The 20,705-nt window shown below is 40.7% G+C and overlaps 1 protein-coding gene across 2 annotated transcripts; it reads left to right on the top strand.

Moving 5' to 3' along the window:
• Positions 1 to 4,853: 4,853 nt before the first annotated feature.
• znf281a (zinc finger protein 281a) lies at positions 4,854 to 19,125 on the top strand. Of its 2 annotated transcripts, none has more exons than XM_039824563.1 (7): positions 4,854 to 4,974; positions 7,825 to 8,272; positions 10,649 to 10,750; positions 11,109 to 11,235; positions 16,640 to 16,723; positions 16,831 to 16,949; positions 17,060 to 19,125. In XM_039824563.1, the coding sequence occupies exons 2-7, from the start codon at positions 7,874 to 7,876 to the stop codon at positions 18,662 to 18,664; spliced, it is 2,436 nt and encodes an 811-aa protein (XP_039680497.1). In that variant the 5' UTR covers positions 4,854 to 4,974; positions 7,825 to 7,873; the 3' UTR covers positions 18,665 to 19,125. The 2 variants fall into 2 exon arrangements, with proteins under 2 accessions (XP_039680497.1, XP_039680498.1); XM_039824564.1 differs by lacking the exon at positions 4,854 to 4,974 and adding an exon at positions 5,130 to 5,257 and having other exon boundaries at positions 17,060 to 18,664.
• The last annotated feature ends 1,580 nt before the right edge of the window (positions 19,126 to 20,705 follow it).

The raw sequence follows: 20,705 nt of genomic DNA on the forward strand, positions 1-20,705 counted from the left end.
CTTCATGAAGGTTAAAATGTTCAGTGTGTGTTGAAACTGTTTAGAGAGATGTTGATTCAACTTTATAAGGATGTAGTTTGTAGTGGTATTGAACAGCAATATACATAGAGGTGTCTCTGTTAGTTAGTTAGCCTACCCTCACAGATATAAATAGGGTGGGCAGAATAATAACAAAAAATCCCTGCATTATTTTCAGGTCATAAATGAAAGAGGAGGATGTCTCCCAAAAAGACAGCAGCTTTAGACAGGATAGGATGAGAAAAAAAAGTGCTATAGACCTTTGGGTATTTCCAGCTCATTTTGGAATAGTTCATACAATAAATACAGAATAATCTAGTCATGTATTTGCCTGGTGTGTTATTTAAGTGTATCCCCTTTCAGTTACACTGTAAGACAGACCTGATATTTCACCATACCAGCAGTTTACCAGTGTATATAGGCCCTTACTGTATATAACACCTAATAAGTGGGAGTAGTATTGACCTACTTTCTGATTTGTAGCATATGCCATCAGAATTCAACTATCAACACATCAAATAGAATCACCCAAATATTACAGCACAATTCTCCCCATTGCACAGGTTTATAATAACTGACAAGGAATTTCTATCCCAGTAGGGGGAACTCACACACGGCTGTGATCCTTCTGACAATTGAGGATTAGAGTGTAGACGGCCAGGATTGCCATCTGTTATGTGTAGGCATCAGGCTTTCCCAGTGAGAGGAATCTAAGTCAACACAAGCACAGGCAACCACCAAGCCTTGGCTCGCAATTGTTCACAGTTTTCTTGGCCTCCATGTTAGATGAGGAAGGTAATTCAGCTTTTTCACATCCAAATGATTTGTGGTGTGAGGTTGGGATGGATTCAGGGGAGGAGGGAGTGAAAACAAAGACATGCTGCACAGGCTGAATTATTAATGAGGAGTTAGAATTGATAACCATCTGCTTTATATGATACACAAATTGCCACAGATTCCAGACATGAATGTTCATCATCCTTCTAACCTAACTGTGGTCTGATGCAGGTCTGTCTGTCCCCTTTCCAATGAAGGCAGATTACTTCATTTAAAGTGGAGTCAGTGGCATATGATGTGACTCATAGTGCAGGAGTAGTAGTGTCTCTGACCCTAATGTCCCCAACCCGCAGCTGATAGTAGGGACTGATGGAAAGTTGAGCTACAGGGTGACATTTTCTAACCTTAGCTGAGATTGACATATAAGACTCAGAACAGGACATTGAAGTAACACCACACTTACAGGATGTCCTGTCTTTGTGTCTGTGTATGTGCTTTTGTGTTTTTGCTCAAGCTTGACAGGATTTTACTAAAAGTCTGAACTCAGTAACAAAACAAAAATATGCTGAAAGCAGCCCTGTGCTCTTTTACAGCTATAATGAATGTTCTTTAGGTCAACAATGGATCACACTACTACTACAACATGGATCTAGTGTATGTGAAAAGGGGTCAACTTGTAGTGATAAACTGACAGATAATCATCAAATCTTAGCATCTTTTAGCACATTAGCCTGCAATTTTGCTGTTTTGGGAGGAGCTAGAGCAGTTGGTGGTTCGATCCTTGGCTCCTGCAGTCTGAAGTGTCCTTCAGCATGATACTGAACCCCAAATTGCTGTGAATGTGTGTGAATGTTTATCTGATGAGCAGGTGGCACCTTGTATGGTAGCCTCGGCCACCAGTGTATGAATGTGTGTGTGAATGGGGTGTATGGTGCCTGAAGTGTAAAGCGAGAGTGGTCACTAAGACTAGAAAAAGTGCTGTATAAATGCAGTCCATTTACCATAGGTTGCAGCCGGCAGATGTTTTCAGTCAAACACACTGTGCACTACCTGCTCTGCACTAAACAGCAGACCAGTGTTATAGTCAAGTCACCAACTGTCAAGTCTGAGTTAAGTCTCGATTCCCCAGTATTCAAGTCCGAGTCTGAGTCACCAAAAAAGAGTCAAGTCACCATTACCTGAGTCAAAGTAGAGTCACAAGTCCAGAGAAAAGTGACTCATGTCAGACTTGAGTCTGAGTCCAGTTCTCCATAACTGCCTATTACACATAAAAGTAGTCAGAAACTTCATCCAACTTCCAACTCCTATTTCATGAATGGTTGAGTCCGATTTCATAAATCTCGAGTCCGATTTCATAAATCTCGAGTCCGATTTCATAAATCTCGAGTCCGATTTCATAAATCTCGAGTCCAAGTCATAAGTGTGAGAGTCTAAGTTGAGTCACGCGTCCAGAGAATAGCGAATAAAGTCTGAATCCAGGACTGGAGTACTCCATCACTGCGGCAGACAGACACAGTTAGAGACTGGTGAACAGAGTAGTATGTTCCTGCAATAAAGGAAGCTGCAGGACCTTATTTCTAGGATCCTAGTTTTTCGGGTACATCCTAGAATGTAGTTACCTAACCCTGTTTATTAACTAACCTAACCCTAACCCGTTTCTTAGTTACATTGTAATTGTAAGATGGTAAACTTTATTAACGTGGAACTCCAATTTGAATCACTCCAATTCTAATCACTGATTTTAATCTTTACTCAGTTCATCAGTCGACCATCATACATATTTAAACACTCCAAGATGAGAGTGATTTCAAAGATATCAGTGTCAGCTGTGTGGGTTATCATCAGGGATGTATTAAAGGAGGAGGGACATCAAAAATGCACTCGCTGCCCTTTTTTTCGCATTACTCCACTGTCCACTGCTTTCTGAATTAATTGGTTCATTAGAAAAGGCAAATGGAGTGGGGGTGCAATAGGGCAGGGCAATATGGAGAAAATCCAATATCACAATATTTTTGACCAAATACCATGATATCGATACCGCACCAATATTGTAGTGTTGACTGTTAGTGCTTTCACAAAATATTTACACAATGAGATTTTTGATAAATAATCATCAGTAATGTGGATATAATGACTAAGTGGGTAAAGGCAAATAATAGAGCAGTTACAACAGTCTGGTAAGTTCAGAAAATGACAACCTTACTGTAATGCAGCCTTTAAAACCAAGAAAAGACAGCACTTATGCAATATTACGATATCTAAAATCTAAGACGATATCTAGTCTCATATCACGATATCGATATAATATCGATATATTGCCAAGCTCTGGTACAAGGGCTGACTCTGATGTGCTCATAGATGTATACATACTTATTTACCCTGCAGATGTAAGAGTTTCACTTCTGAATACATATGCTCATCTGAATGATCATCTGAGACTCGCTGATTTAAACAATTCAGCCATTTGAATTTCAGGGATCTTTATTCACTACTGCTATTCAAGGGGATTTTCTTTCCTCCTTTCATTAATGACTGAAATGACACGGCATTACTTATTGAAAGTGAACAAACGACAAAATCATAGAAGTTATTTTTCTTCCTTAATTATTACTTAACTAAACACTTAACCAAAACAAGGCAGTGACAAAAGAAAGCCAAGATTATGCAAAAACACTATACTGGATGTGATCTGCAACTTGTGCTTGGTGGTGCAATTAAGTAATTAACTTAAGTATTATACTAAGGTCAAATGTATTGATAATTTTGTACTTTTGTGTTATTTCATTACATTTCAGAGTAGTTTTAACTCCTCTACATTTTAACACCTATGCTTAGTCTCCAGGTAATATTTTAAATTAAAAAAACAATATGATCACCTTAGACCTATATATTATCTCATATATTATATAAATCTATACAGCATATGCTCTGCAACGTGATATCATGACTTCGCGTAAACATACACGCCACTTTCTAAAGCCAAGTGGCATGTTATCTGCATGCATTTTGAGCGCTGTATACAGTGGACAGGTTGGGTTTAGGAAAAGAAGAATCGTTTGGGTTTAGGAAAAGAAGAAAGTGACGGTTGAGTTTAGGAAACGTGACGTGGAAACTTGATAACACGCCAATAATGGCATACAAATTGGCGTGTCATACATACGCCACTTCATGAGATCAGACTACACACTGTACTACTGTGGAAACTATCAAATTTGCTTTGTCTCAACCAGCTACAACATGAAAATGCTGCTTACATCTTAATACATAAACAATATGACCCAGGGTTGCAATGACATAATGTGATGTATGAAATATTATAGGCTACCCCTCTGAAAGAAGTCATTCTGCGTGAATGAGTTACTTTTAGAGCTACTTTTACTTTTGATAATTTAAGAAAATATAGCCTAGCTGATTGTGTGTAATTTGTACTGTAGTTTTTACTATGTGCTTTTACTTAGCCTAGCAACATTTTGGAATTATTTTCACTTTTAACAGAGTTTTTAACATATAACGTATATCAGTTAGATAAAAGTAGGCTAATAAATAAGCAGTGTTTGTTCTTCCTGCAATTGTTATTATTAATTATTTATTTTCTGATTTAGAACTCTAAATTATTGTGGCATTTCACAGCGAATTGGTTATTTTTTTCACCACGACTAATCCTGAAAAATCTACTGAAATGTAAGGCGTGTTTACACAAATAAAAGATTATACTATATTATATTAGAATCTGAAAATTTAAGGTCTGTTAAGATTTTTGCAGTAGCTTTCTGTCTCCCCATACACTGCGAGCATTACATCTCAAACTTTGAGTAAAATGTAAGAATTACTTAAAATGCACGAATTATTAGACCATTGAATAACTATAAAATAGTGTAATAAAAAGTAAAATATTTATATATTTTTATAAAATAAAAATATATGGTTTGCTAAACAGATGATATAAATAGATTAATAAATGCCATTGATAATAAAAAAAATATGATTTATTTATTGTAGTTTTATTTTTCCGTCTCAGTCGTGCATGGTCTCAGTGCTCAGGACCCAGAATCCTCTGCGCTAAGGCAAGATGGAAGAACCCAGCAGCTGCGGGAGAACAATGTTTTGGCTCTAGACATTGAAACGGACAGCTGAGGGTGAACTACGCGAGCCAAAACAGCAGGTCATGGTCCTGCACCGGTAAGCTAAATTCATAAAAACAGAGCTTTGGGGGCTGAGTCGGTCGCTGTAGTAGTTGAACTCTTTGTACGGGACAGACAACAAAGCGCGGCGCACTAACGTTAACGTCACCGCTAGTTAGCTGCTAAGTTAGCTGTCTCGGCTAGCCGACGAGCGTCATTGTTCACTGGAGTTGTATGGGCCGTTTGTTATGGGTCATGCTTGTGTTGTCGCTCCATCATTTACAGTCGGTTCACTATCCAGGAAACGAAGCCAACATCTTGGAGAAAACAGCCATGAATAAGTACAAACGATGCAAGATTACTCGTGTTTTAAAAAAAAACATTTTAGGCGCTAACCAGCATTCGTCCTTTAATCATTTCTTCAGCGCGCTGATGTTGTGTGTTGTGTAGCGCTAGTATACAGTGATACCTGCCACTAATTCTTTAATTTCATCTAAAAAAAAAAGTACTAAACCAACTTTGTTTACATGTCTAAAAGAGCGCCGCCATTACTCACGATTAAGTTGTTTTTCTGTTCATATTTCGTTGTTTTTGGTGTTCATCAAGCGCAGGTCTGCTGCTGTTATTGCATGGCCATATTAATTATTGCCTGATCCTGCATCACAAAGAAGGGCCCCGCAAGAGTGGTTAGCCAAATGGTTAGCTAGGCAGCTAATTGCATAGCGAACAAGCTTTGTAGTTAATTTCTAAATGTACGCAGACCAAGGCTCCTCAACACACTTGTTTGTCTACTTAAACACATTTGAGAAATATGAAGTTAGTCTGAGTGGCTGAACCATTGTTTCATTCTTTTTAAAAGTTGGCTTTGTGTTAGCTGAGTAGGTTATTGCTGCTAGCTCACTATCAGAGCTGAAGGCATTTGGCAGCAGTTAAATAGCACTCATTAGCTGGATGGGTCTTTCATGCGGTTGCCGACGATAATTGTAGAACTTTTTTAATTATGATTTATTATATTGTAAATTTATATCTATATACATTTTAATGTAACGTTGATAAAAGATGCAGCAACATTTTAAATTGTGCTTCAAAGAGACCCCTCCCAACCATTTGGTTACCTTCATACATTGCATTTGGTCATAGCTAATTGCATTTTATATAGGTATTAACTCGTTATTTCAACACCTTTCAAATATCTGCGTTAAACACCACGTTTAGAGGTATTAAAAAACATGCATTTGTTTATACAGCAGAACGTAATGACACCAACAGTCTTTCAAATGCAGTTTGTGTGCACTCTCATTGGCAGATAAGCTCATGCAAATAGGATGACTGGGTCAGACAGGCCCATCAAACAGATTAACACACAACTTCAATCCTCTCATTCCTCATCTCATGTTGTGTCTAGCATTGCAGCCACAGTGACCTTTTTGCCCTGTACAAAATATTGTGCAACACACTGTAATCAACCAGAGATAATTTTGTACACTGTAGCCCCAGTTTTGTCTGTTTTGCTTGTTTCCACTTGTCATTGTGCCAGACTGCAGCCCTTTGTTGACCCACAAATTGTCAATTTTAATCCGACTTAGAGCCCAGTTGTGAGATCAGAGGCTGTGACGCTGATTCCCGAAGACCAAGCTGAACTGACTCTTTAATTGTTGTCTGTTGACTATTATTTGAGTATTATATCCTTACAGATTGATTGCTAGTTATGGTGCCTCCTTAAAAGTGACATATTACTAGGGATGCACCGATCCAACTGTTTTGGATCCAATACCTGGGCTTTGGTTGATACCAGGTACTGATCTGATACCTGTGTTTAATAAAATGTATGCCTCACTGTGTGGAAGTGACTGGGGACATTCTTTTGACTTTTAAGGCAACATCAGTCTTGACTTAAACATTGCTTTTCTAACTTTGTAAAAGAATGTAACAATAGACAGTCCTTCCAGAAAAACGCAATTATGCAATCGCATAATTGAATGCAAAATCAGCCAAAGTCCGCATATTTATGTGGGGGCTGCATTCTTTTCAAATACGCTGCACTTTCGCCGCATAAATTGCCGATTTCCGCGCAAAATATATGGGGCTTGCATGATTTCATAATCCCCGCATTTTCATTGCAAAAAAGTCACATATATCTTAGCAGAAAGTTGAAAAATGTTGCGTTTACTTCACACAAGAGCAGCCATTTTCCCCTGTTGCCATGGGAACGTTATGAAGTGACATAATTACGCGACGTGAACATCATCGAAAAGCAGGGTGTTAGGGGAATCACTTTTTTTTTCTCTTATTCATCAAACCGCAGTTTTTGCAATTTCATTGCATAAATATCCCGCATATTCCATCGCATTTTTTTAAGAAAACGTGCCGCATAATCAGGGATTTTTGCCCGCAACAATCACAAAAAACATTTTTCTGGAAGAACTGCATAGATTTGAATAGAAATGTACTGAATCGACTTGTTAACAATCTTTACAATTAACACACATTACAATTCAAGTGTAAACCTTTTAAATGCAGCAACATGTTTGTCTGATTATCAGACATAAATATCATTTATCATTTTATATATAATATATATAAATTGAATTGATCTGCCCCATTGTCAACGATTTCCCTATCCAGCTATTTGAGTCAGTATCTGCTCAATATCAGTATTGGATCGTGCATCCCTACCTAATACTGGCATTTCTGCCTTTATTGGATAGGAAAACTGAGATCTGAAAGGGGAGAGAGAGAGAGAGGGGGGAAGACATGCTGGGAAACCATCACAGGTCAGACTCGAACCCTGGCCCTTGTGCATAGAGGAATAAACCTCTGCATATGTGCGCCCGCTCTACCAACTGAGCTAACCGGCCACCCTAATACTGTTTTAACATTGACTTCTGCTGTTTTTTTCCCCACACAGGATGACACTGATTGCCACCCCATAGTTTTCTTGCCCGCCGGCATCCACCATGAACATCATTCAAGACAAACTAGGCAATGAATACCTGCGCTCCAACGGAAGCATGGACTCCAATTTCGGCCCTGGCATGATAATGTTCAGCCACCTCCCCCCGGTGACCAGCTTCACCCGGCTGGCCGCCCACTCAGTCATGCAGGACCTTCCACCGCAAGAAATGATCCTGAAGAAGGAGCGTGACTCGCCTGACTGCAGCATGGGCACCCAGGGTGGGCGTATGGGGTGTGTGGGAGACTATGTTCACTCCATGGGTATCAAGCAGGAGAAGCTGTCAGAGCACGATTATCGCCTGCCAGTTTACCCTGGAGGGCTCGGGAAGAGCACAGAGCTGCTGGAGGTTACAGTCAGTAACAACCAGAGCCTGCTGGTGCATGAACTCAACATGGGAAATGTAAGTACCACTGATAGCAAATTAGAACGTGAGGGGGAGTTGGTTTATTTCTGTTTTTGAGACAATTGAGATTGGTAAATATCAACATATTTTAACTCAATATATCACCAGATATCACATTTAAAGTTCTTATGAAAGTTAGGATTTTGCTGCCTCAAGTACTCTTCCAGGCCCCCCCAGCACCTCCTGGTTCAGATCATTTCTACGAGCCACAAATAACTGCAACAGATAACTGCATTGTCAATATATCTGTACACCAGGAAAGTTAATGATTAACCGTTAAACTGTTAACTGACAATAAGAATTTTGACAATTAATACTATCAGTTACACAGTTAAAAACAATATTGAAACAAAAATAAATAAAAATTTATTAAACTTTTGCATGGTACCATCTATTTCTTAACTGCAATTTAACTTGCAGTAGAAGTTGCGTTTTAAGCTCTTCTTTTCTTCTAAGTTTGTACCTCTGCTGGACCGTGCTCACAGCGGAAAGCTACGTGGTGCTTGCCACTATGTCGATGAGGACTGGCAGGCTAAATTGGCTGTCCGACACGCAGAGTATACTGGGCAGTACACAGCTGACAACCTCGCACGTGGATGTGGTAGAGATGGGCTCGGAAATTTTGATTTGCGGACAGCTGCGAACTTGTGTCAGTTGCATTGGACGCACAAGCGGTTCCAGGAAAGTGTGTCTGCAACAATGCATGCAACATCGTAGCTGTGCAGCCGGTACAAGTCCCCAGCTGTGCGCGCCTGTGGAAGGTATGTCCGAGCGTCCTGGACTGGAGAACTGGGACTTGGTTGCGTGCTTGGTAGTTAACGGTTAATGATCTGTTAACGGCTCGACTATTGGTCAAAAATCCCCAACACCCTGCTTTTTGATGATGTTCATGTCGTGTAATTACGTCACTTCATAACGTTCCCATGGCAACATGGGGAAAATGGCTGCTCTTGTATGAAGTAAACGCAACCTTTTTCAACTTTCTGCTAAGATATGTGACTTTTTTGCAACGAAAATGCGGGGATTTTGAAATCATGCAAGCCCCGCATATTTTGCGTGGAAATCGATAATTTATGCGGCGTATTTGGAAAAAATGCAGCCCCCGCATAAATATGCGGACTTTGGATGATTATGCATTGAATTATGGGATCACATAATTGCGTTTTTCTGGAGGGACTTCCTTTTGTGCATTATTGTGTGATTAGCTACAGTTTTTATGCGTTTAACGTAATGATCAATGTAGAATCAAACATGAGCAATATACATTGAGATTTGTCAAAATAAATCTACTTGATTTTGAAACCCTTTAGGTTAGTTTGTCCCCCCAAAACAGCCCTGCTATGTTGTGAAGCAGGTGATATTTTAAAAGCCTGGGAGGGAGGAGCCTGAGAGAGGACGGGTGCAGGGGAGGAGCTTATGTGAAATTGTTTATTGTGACATAAAACTATCAGCGGCTTGAGGTGCAAAATATTAATGAGCCCCCCCCCCCCCTCTGTTTCTCTTTCTGGGTAGACGGGTGATGTCACTCCCCCTCAGCATGAATGAAAACGTCCTAGCAAGGACACAGCTGTCTTGTTTGAGCTTGCACTTCATTTCAGTCGTCTTTTGTGCCCATTCAAATAGAAATACACACATCCACACACTTCAAACAATAGCCAGGCATCAGAGGTCTTCAGGACTCCAGATGAAAGTTTTTTAAAAACCAGAATGAATTATTGTCTTCACTGTGCCAGATTCTTTTTAATTGTCTACTTAATAACACTTGTTTGTTTAGGATTTTATTTTAACAAAACACGTGAAGCCCACACACATACATTTTTCAGTCTGGCTCTCATGATATTTTTTTTTATTCTTAAAAGCTATGTTAAATCAAACCCCCTACATGCACTGAGGTGCAGCATGTTCACTGGGAATGAAAGGGCAGTGCTGGAAGGTAAACAGAAAGAGGAAAGGGGGGGAATCAGGAACCCATTTTTTTTCCTTTTTGAATATATACCCTACACAGATTGTTTGCGATTATGTGAAGAGTAATACTTCTGACTGTTTAGTTTTGTATATGATGTGTGCAGTTTGTCTATTTCTTCAGTTAGAATAGTAGATGAAAGGCTCTCAAATTGAATTACAGGCTGCTTATGCAAAGAGAAGCCATACATTTAAGGCATTGTTGTTTCGCTCCCTGGAACCACTTCTTGAGTTTCCCACAGACAATCACTAGACCTTGTCCAAGTGTTTTGTTTGTTTGCATGAGCAACAAACATGGACTTGTTTGTGTGATAGTTTTTAGACTGAAGTCCCTTAACCTTCAATCAAGTAATTTCCTTGTCGTGGCTCGCTCTCACGGCCCTCCTCCCTCTCCCTTTGTCATCCTCACAGCTGCCGAGTCAGTTAGGAAAGGAGCCCACTGGGAGAAAAGGTCGAAGGTCAAATGGTGATGGACAGGAGGGTAGACCAAAAAAGAAGAGAAGCGAGGCAAAGGTTTGTTATTTATTTCTGTATCTGGGAATGTATTCATATTTTGCCGTTTAAGTCCTTACCAAAGAACCATTTATAATTGCATGTTAGTTATGTTCAGTTAATTCCTGTTTTTTGTCAAATAAAAACAAAGTAATAAACCTTATCTGTAAAATGAATTTAATATTTAATCATTTAAATTAATAATCAGTCTGCTTAAGTCTGTTTTAAATGTTAACATGATAAAAATAGAACATTTGAATAGTGCTCATCATACATATCCATTCTGCCCAATATGAACTGATCCTTTAAATAGATGCAGATGTCTTTGAAGCCAGCTGACTGAATGTGAGCCCTGTGTTTCTTTGTCATTGTTCCACAGCAATCAATGATGCTGGATGCAGATGGTGGCTGTCTGTCGCCGGGAACCAAGCCGCACATCTGTGAGCACTGCGCTGCATCCTTCAGAAGCTCCTATCACCTACGCAGACACGTCCTCATCCACACAGGTATGGTAATGTGCACATTTTCACCATGATGCTCATATGTTCTCCTTTCTTTGCTTCTTTTATCACCTTTTTTTGTTGTTAAAAAGAAATCATTGATGCCATTATTACGCCAGCTGAAGAAACTGAAGCTAATGTTATCATTACTGCTTGTACAGTTTAACCAACAATATCTTCAGGTAGTTCTCCGTGTACTTGGTAAGAGCTGTGAAGTAAACACAGTTTTTTGCTCAATATTTAGGTTGTTTGAAATTATCCCTGGCATTAAGCATCACACATGTAGGGCTGCCCCCTAAACATTGATTCAAATTGTCATTGTACACAGAGAATCGCAGGATAACGGTGTGCCAAACTGTAAACCTTTACGGAGTCTCAAAATCACCATACTGTGATGGAAACTGACGGCAGCATGACTAATTTTTTATTCACAACTCATTTCTGTTTGCTGCTCTGATGCTCTATTCTCTGGTGATACATGTTAGTGAAGTCCGCTAAACTACTTTTGAATCATAAACTGGTACAACCTCCACTACTACTACTACTACTACTACTACTACTACTACTACTACTACTACTTAGGGCTTTGACTTTTGCCCAAAAATCATATTCGAAGTTCATTTGTTTGTTAATATTAATATTTGAATATTTATTAATACTGTTTTGACCATTTAAATGCCTTCAGTAAGACCTATATAGATATCAAACTGAATTTTTTTAATTAAAAGTCAGACCCTGGATTAAACACAAACACTATGCTTTCAACAGGAAGTTCGGAGCTTTCACTGTAGCCTACATAAGTGCTCTGATGTTTATACTTGTGTGCTGGTGTGTGCGTCGAGCCGGCGTGTGTGTGGGCAGTGTTGCCAACTTAGCGACTTTTCAGACCCCCTTAGCGACTTTTTTTCACAAAATCTGGCGACTTTCTGTAGAAAAGACAGCGACTTTCCGAAAAAAGAAAAAAAAAGTCGCCAGTATTGTCCAGCGAGCATGCAAGGTTTTTCTCTCCTGTGGCCGCCAAAACAGTCTCCTCTCTCTTCTGTGACTGCGGAGCAGCCCCGCCCTCCCCTCTGTGCTCTCTCCTCATGTGCAGCAGCACTGCGCGCAGGCAGGTAGAAAGAGGAGAACGAACAGGGTGCGGGGGCCGGTGTAGGTAGGAGAGACAGCGGCACACGACGGGAGAAAGATGCCGCTGAGCTGGCCTGGCCCTGGGCAAGCCATCCTTCTTTGAGAATTAGGGGGGAATGCAACGCTACCAAGCCACAGCCGAGAGACGTGCGTCGCCGCGACGTGAGGTTACATTTTGAAATGTGTGAAAAAGCCTCGAAATCGATGTTACAAGCAAACACATTTACAAAAAATAATGCCCATAACAGGTTCGAATATTAAGGGCTGCCTAATATTCAAATATTACTTTTTTTTTATATATATATATATTCGAATGATATTCGAATAACGAAGTTCGGAGTCAAAGCACTTCTACTACTACTCCTACTCCAGGGTTTTCACATAACAGGAGATGAACACAGGTATTAAAACATGAGTCTTGCAGGTAAAACGGGAGACTTGCGAGGCTGTTAACAGGAGGGGTATGGGGCAGCTGCTCTGCAGGTAAGCTGTACTGTAACTGGGCAAATAAAGGAATACTTTATTTCTCATAGTCGTAGGTAAGGTGTTTTGAAAATTAAAACATCAGTAGTAATGTTAACTGTGTTTAGAACAAAAAATATTTATAGATAAGTTGCTGCATCTTGCTGAAGCGCTAGCTCTGAATATCCTGATTTGGGTACAGTCCTAGCCAAGTATGTACAACCTGGGACTAGGGCTGCACGATTATGGCCAAAATGATAATCACGATTATTTTGATCAATATTGAGATCACGATTAATTATCACAATTATTTGTTGATTTTAACCAAAACAAATTTTATTGTCACACAGGCTAATTATAACTGCTTTTACATCCATATTGTGCTACATTCCTGCTAATACATCCATATTGTGCTACATTCCTCCTTTTATTGAAGGATACTGTGAAGGAGTATGCCATTTTAGCTGTTGTGCGACTGCTTTCCATACATGCAAGTTTGCCGTAAGGTATCTACCGGACGAAATAGCAACGCAGATTTCGGTGGCTCATTACACTGCCACTTAAATGTCTGTGTTGCGCTCTGATTCTCCGAAACCCACGTTAGAGGCAACTTAAACATCGCTGCATGTCACGCTAATAAACACTAATAGCACGTTACACAGCAGGTAACGTTAGCCTACCATTAGCTAGCTACAGTAAACACTAATAACACGTTACACAGCGGGTAACGTTAGCCTACCATTAGCTAGCTACAGTAAACCCTAATAACACGTTACACAGCAGGTAACGTTAGCCTACCATTAGCTAGCTACAGTAAACACTAATAACACGTTACACAGCGGGTAACGTTAGCCTACCATTAGCTAGCTACAGTAAACACTAATAACACGTTACACAGCAGGTAACGTTAGCCTACCATTAGCTAGCTACAATAAACACTAATAACACGTTACACAGCAGGTAACGTTAGCCTACCATTAGCCACAGTAGTAACTGGATTAAACACTCCTAAAATGCTGACAGCTAAACGGTGTAGTGTGACAGGATTCCAACAGTAGGACATCAGTCTGCTGCTAAAGCCATGAGCTAAAAGACACAAACTATCACTGGTCACTGCTGTTGTCTGAAAAACAAAACCGACGGGACAAACTGTTGCGTTTACTGGTAAACTGGTAAACATTGTGACCGGCTTATGATGACCGACTGCTACCTGTTGTAGAATTTTCCTCACGTTACTCTGTCCTCTGTGACTGTCTACATCTAAAAACTAAGCTGTGCGGTGCGGGGAACAACTCTGATTGGCTCATAGAGACACATGATCAGACAGTGGTTTATGGAGTGCTAGATTGGCTTTGCAAAAACTTTGATAAGGAGCGTTCTATGAATGGATTGACGCATTTTAAATATCGCTCGATCACGCAAATTTGATCATGGGAAGCCAAAATCGTGATCGTGATTAAAATTCAATTAATTGTGCAGCCCTACCTGGGACATGAGGATAAAAATCCAGGTTTGACTTCTCGCCTGGACTACTGTATTATAATGCACAATTGAGTGTTATTGTTTAGTTTTGTGTATTTTTGTTATTGTTGTAAGCCTGACTCCTTCCTTGTTCTGACTCGACAAGGGACTGATGTCTTTTTCGTGAATCACTCTTTATTTAATATCATCATTCCCATTTGTGTAATGTGCCAGAATGGTTAGCTTTTACATGATAATTGCTAGAGTTCAGTGATTTTTAGAAAATCGATTTACAGTGGAATATCAGATAGAGGTCATGCGCAATTGATAACTTTATTATGTTTTGGCTTACAGAATGATGAAGCATATCAGTGTTTCCTCTGTTGATTGGCAAGTGGCGGTCCGCCACGGTTAGATTTCTCCCGCCACGGTATCAGAAATATATATACAAAAAGCCGTCTATCAGCAATGATTGTAAAAGAAGCGCGTCGGAGAATAGCCCGAACCGCGCTTCTAACAGCGAGGAAGGGGCAGCGTGCCACTCGGAGAAAAGGGAGAAAGAAAAAAGAGACAGGCTGTCCGGAGGACCGGTTGAGATGGCATGTGTGCATTCTTGACAACTGGAAGTTGTATAACTTATATTGTCAGTTCATTTAAGTCTGTATTAGTCTATAGTTCTTGCACATTTTTAGTTTCACCTTCACCTGCTAGCTAAATTGCACGTGGCTGTTGATTCAATACAATGCCCTTGATATCATATCATGGCATAGTAGGCTAAACCATGATTATTTCATACATTCATGAAACATTGGGGGAAATTCATTCAACATAATTCACAGCCAAATAACAATTTAAAAGTATGTTATTTGAACATTTATAACCTAACCTGGCAGGCACTGCCTCCGATTTGGTGTATGCTGCGGTGCGCAGTGCTGTTTGGACCGTGCGCCGCTGCCCTTTTTTTCCTCCATAAACTCCGCTCTCAGCTCCTCTGCCAGTTGCTGCATGAACTTCCTCCGGGACATTTTACAGCTGGTACACTCCTTGGAGAGGATGTGTGCAATGATTCCAGCCAGTTGTAGCATGTATAAAGTTATATGAACACGTAGACAGCTACCGTCTAAGTGTACTGCGCCTTTCACAGAGCGATCGCCCGGTGCTTTTCTTCTGATTCAGAACAGAGTCCATCCACGCCGTAGCCTACGTTACCGACTCTGGCGTTGCCTTCGGCCCATCGGTGATGCATTGCCCACACTTGTTACTCGAGACCGCTAGTTACGTTTCTCTGATAGAGACTATGATTATTATTAAACAACCAAGATGCATCTTCTTCAACCACGCAAAAGATTAAAAACAAAACCGCGAAAATCTGAGCAGTATGGCCAAAATAGGTCAAAGTGATTGTGTAATGTACAGTATATAAAAACTATTTTAAATGAAAATACAGACTCTTTTAGGAAAAGTCAGGTACCAGCAGCAAGTTATTACACATATACATTTCAAAATGACCGTCCTGGCCGTTCTAGTGTAACCCAGCCATGGAGTTTTTTTTCCAAAAGCCAAGAAAAATCAAATGCACACTGCAAGGCTGCCAACTTTGCCACTGAGGCAAATATGCAATTAGTTTCATTATGAATGGTTTCATACTATAGCCTACTTTGGGTTTTGGTTTCCCTATGAAGAATTTCTTGTAAAATTCATTTTGTAGACCTACAGTTCCTCAAAAATACAGTTCAATCAAAACAAAATGAAAATATGCCTCATTGTGTGTGAATAGAGGTGAATAAATATATTTGTTTGTGTTGCAGCGAAGTGTCAGTTCTGTTTAATACGTAAAACATTTGCTGGGGGGGGTCCGACAGATCTGCCCCCACTGCTAAAAAAAATCCTAGAGGAAACACTGCATATTCTGTATGGTCTATTTTAGTTCATCCTCTTTTCACAACTTCTTGACAAATAATGTATCAAAAACTGTAGTAGAACACTTTTATAGACATTAAATTGAGTTAGGCCTAGGTTGTGAGAAAAATGTTTTCTAAACTCTGACTTCTATGTTGGATTATTAGATTTAATGATTCAAAGTTTTTCATTTACCAGTCTTTGAAAACAATGAACTATATCTGTATAGTCAACATTGGAGTAAAAACACAGTAATGGATGAGCACATTGATGTGAAATACAATGCAATAGCCATGCAACACCTACTGCTTTTAGTAGAGACTGTGTCATGTGGTTGGATTGCATTACATTGTACAGGTGCTTGTGTTATTTATGAATAAGTGAACCTGTCACAGAAGGGTAATTACCTTCTGGGGGATGCAACATTGTAACTGTATAAATCTCTGGGGTTTTGTTTCAGGTGAAAGACCCTTCAGATGCAGTCAGTGCAACATGAGCTTCATTCAGAAATACCTTCTCCAGCGACACGAGAAAATCCACAGTGGTGAGTGATTAACAACAACCATCCGTATCGTATCTGATTTAATCTGTGAGCCTTTGTGTGCTTCTAATGACAACTAACCTTGAGCGGTGTTGTTTTTTGTAATGCAGGAGAGAAGCCATTCAGCTGTGACCAGTGTAACATGCGTTTCATTCAGAAGTACCACATGGAGAGGCACAAGAGGACTCACAGCGGAGAAAAGCCCTACAGATGTGAGACCTGCCAACAGGTTAGTGAGCTGCTTAGTATTCCGATTATCTAATGTGATACTTCATATATCTAGAACTTAAAAAAAAAAAGTAAAAGGAACAAACAAATAATATTGTTTGTTCCTTTCAGTTTTTTTCTAGGACAGACCGACTGCTTAAGCACAAGCGAACCTGTGGAGAAGCCATAAAGAAGGGGCTGGATCCTGGGATGATGGACCTGGGTTGTGTAAACTTGGGACATGGCAGCTATGGAAGCACTCAGGTAAATGTTGGAAATACTGGGAGAAAGAGGGGAAAGTCCAAAAACTCTGGAGAGGGAGGGGAGCGCAAGAAGAAGAAGGGGGATGCAGGAGGGATGAGGGTACCGCACATTCATGGGGCTGTACCTGAAGTCTACAGCATCCACGATTACTCGGTGGAGAATCAAACGGTGTCTTCCTCTACTGAGCCAGGACCCAGCATGCAGCAGGGCCACCACGGCCGAGCTCCAAAGATGGCATTCAAGAAGGCTAATCGTAAGAGCCTGGATAAAACGGGTCTGGGACAGGCCAAAGCAGGCTCGTTGGAGCAGAGTGAGGGCATGGATGGCCTTGGCCTCATGCATGGTAACGGGGCTAAAGTAGGGCCCACCAGCAGCAGCAGCAGCAACTACGACGATGCCATGCAGTTCATCAAGAAAAGACGCTACCTTCACGCAGCAAACAATGCAAACTCCTCAGGGCCAGTGGTGGCTGGAGGAGCCAGCAGTGAGTATGATGTCGGCGTTGGTCACTTGTCTTCCCAGCAGTCTGTCATTCAGGGTGTCATTTCCAGTGTGATGGACAGTGACACGCCTCTGAGTCTCGACAAGTCGGGGATCCCAGATGAGGTGCTGCAGAGCCTCCTCGACCACTACACCCAGAAGTCGGACGGTTCACACCACGATGTTCACTTTGACATCAGTGACCATCACGTGGAGCTACACCCCAGCTCAGCAGACGGCACCGACATGGGCCACAACACCGACACCTCCAGCCCTTCTGGAGAGAAGACTGTCATGATGCACGAATACTCTCGCTTCCTGCTGCAGGCTTTGGAGCGCACCAGCCACAGTGCCAGCTTCCCTCTGGGCCCCGGGCCTCCCTCCTCGGGAGCGTTCACCAGTTCCCACCCGGGAAACCCCCTCTACGCTGACAAGAACATGTACACTACTTCCCCACTGGAGTGTGGGTTTGGCCAGTCAGTGTCTTCGCCTTCGCTGCCCTCCTCTGTGCCAAAGTCCCACTTTGCGATGCTGACGGGCTCCTCACCTCAGCACAGCTTCCACCTGAGCGGCCTGGAGGCTTCCACACACCAGCAGCTCACCCCTTCTCAGGAGCTCACCGAGCAGATGGAGAAGCAGCACTCCTCCACTCCCCCTTCCTCCTACCAGATTAGCCCATCTGACCTGAGCAGCCAGAAGGACCAAATGCCGGTCAAGAACGGCACGGTGGTCTATCATCTGCCCCCCTCGCAGGATCTAGCCTCTCTGGACTCCAAGCCTTCCTACCAGATAGAAAACTTTGCCCAGGCCTTTGGCTCCCAGTTCAAGTCAGACGGCCGTGGCTTGTCTTATGGCACTGACTCTAGTGGGGAGGTGGATCACAGGATACGGACACCTGTGTCTGAATTCTCAGGGTATAGTAGTTTATTATCTGATGTCAATGAGCCAGTAAGTACAGGTTCCAAAACTACTACAAGCCAAAGCTACAGATGAGAGCCTGAGAGGGAGAGAACACTCAGTAAAGTTGATGTTCTTATTTGAATTTTTTAGTGCTCCTCTTTTATTATTATTGTAATTATTATTTTTTTTAAAGTGACATCTTGATTTTAATTATACTGATGCTGTTTTTGTGCCCACTCCTCTCCCCACAGAAAACCCACAAGGCTTCCTGCAAATACATTTTTTTTTTTTTAAGTATGTTATTTTTAAGTTAATATGTATTTACTGTTTATTCTTGTCATGTTAGTGGCATTAGGTCTGGTCATGAATCATGAACTGAAAGTGCTTTTTGAATAAGCATAGAGTAGCACAGGACGGATTTCTTTTACAATGAGCTGAAGTGTTTGAGCAATCAACTTTACAATTGTAAAATAATAATGAAAATAACCATGATGGCAGGGAATAGCCCAGAGTTTAAACAGCAAAAAAAAAAAAAAAAACTTTCTGTTACAAGGTTTAAAGTATTACTCAGGAAAAAGTGAAAAAGGAGAAGCCTACGAGGTGCAGTGAGCGCTCTTTTCAGAAGTTTAAGTTTGCAACTTCTAAGAGGATTTTTCTTATGTTTTATTACTTGTTGAATGAGTGTGACATAAACAGACTGCTGCCAGCTCACTTGAGCACTGAAAACACTTTCTACTTGGCTATATAGAGATTATGGTACTTTCGTGTCAATGTGAAACTCATGTTTTCTTCAATAAGGGCCATATATATATATAAATATATATATATATATATATATATATATATTTATAAGAATATATAGTAATGTAAAATAACAGATTTAATCATTCTGGGAGACTGCCAGTTGAAGTAGAGGAAGAATGAGGGCTGGTTCGGGGGGTTAATGTTGTCCTTGGTATATTTTTGGAGAACAAAAGTGATGTTGGGGCTTTTCTTTGGCCAATAGAGGCTGCTGTTGGGCAGTGATGGAATGGCCTACCCCTTTTCCTGCCCTCCGCTTCTTCCTCAGTTCTCTTATTTCTTTAAAGGAATTCAATTAGCACTTTGAGCCGTTTTCTTACGTTGTGTAAAATTCGTTGGATCAAGGAAGCTCAAACGTCAGGAATGGATGGCTTTTTGACAGAGACATGTTGTTTGGGCGTATGCAGATGGGGTTTCTGGGTTGAACATATTCTGGGTGTATAATATGGATACCCTTTAGTTTGGGTAGCATGGTTTATATAGGGACGGTGGGCGGGGGGGAGGAGGGAGGGAGTGGCAGGGTTATGTGAAAGTGGGATTTTTCATTGACATTTTCTCTTTCTCCTTACTTTTAGGGAGGGTTTAGATTGGGAGGGAGGAATGGCGGGAGGGTGGGACTTTTAAAATACAGTAACATGTAATCGGGATAATGTAAATGTAATTCAAACCTCTAGTTTTAGTTTTGACTTGTTACCCAACTTAGAAGCTTTGCTTTCTTATTAAAATGGATGACAAATGTGTTAGTGATCAAGTATTTCTTCAGCTGTTACTGAGAGGCAGCCATATGCATTATGAGCAAAAAGGTGGCTGACCAAAAAATTGTATGCGTTTTTAGATATTTCACGTGTGCTGGCAGTACCATGCATATATGTCCCGTTAGAAATTGGGTGCCTATTCCTGAGAAGTGCAGGTGCAAGATATTGTCTAGTAAATGTTAAATGTAATTTCTTGCTGATTTTTAAATGTATTTATGCTGTACGATTCTTTTGTAAAGACAACAATAAGGACGCTGTCTTCCATAGCCACTAGCCTTGAGTGCTGGAAATGATATCACTCTGCTGAATGAGTCTTTAAACCCCTTTACGCCCCGATGGCCTGTTTTAAGCAATCATTAAACATGGCAGAGTGAATGCAATGCTGTAATATCTTAAATAATCTTGCAATGCTGAACAGTTGAGGCGTTAACCAGAACTTGCCTCGCATATACCTCATATCACAGTAAACCAGAGACAAAGGAGTGAAGGTTTGATGTATGTAGCAGAGATGCTGTTGTATGTAAAAAGAAAAAAGAAATTGTCATGTTTCTGTGTGACTAGTTTAAAACATCTGTCTA

Source organism: Perca fluviatilis, chromosome 15, assembly GCF_010015445.1.
Source record: "Perca fluviatilis chromosome 15, GENO_Pfluv_1.0, whole genome shotgun sequence".
Classification (NCBI taxonomy): domain Eukaryota; kingdom Metazoa; phylum Chordata; class Actinopteri; order Perciformes; family Percidae; genus Perca; species Perca fluviatilis.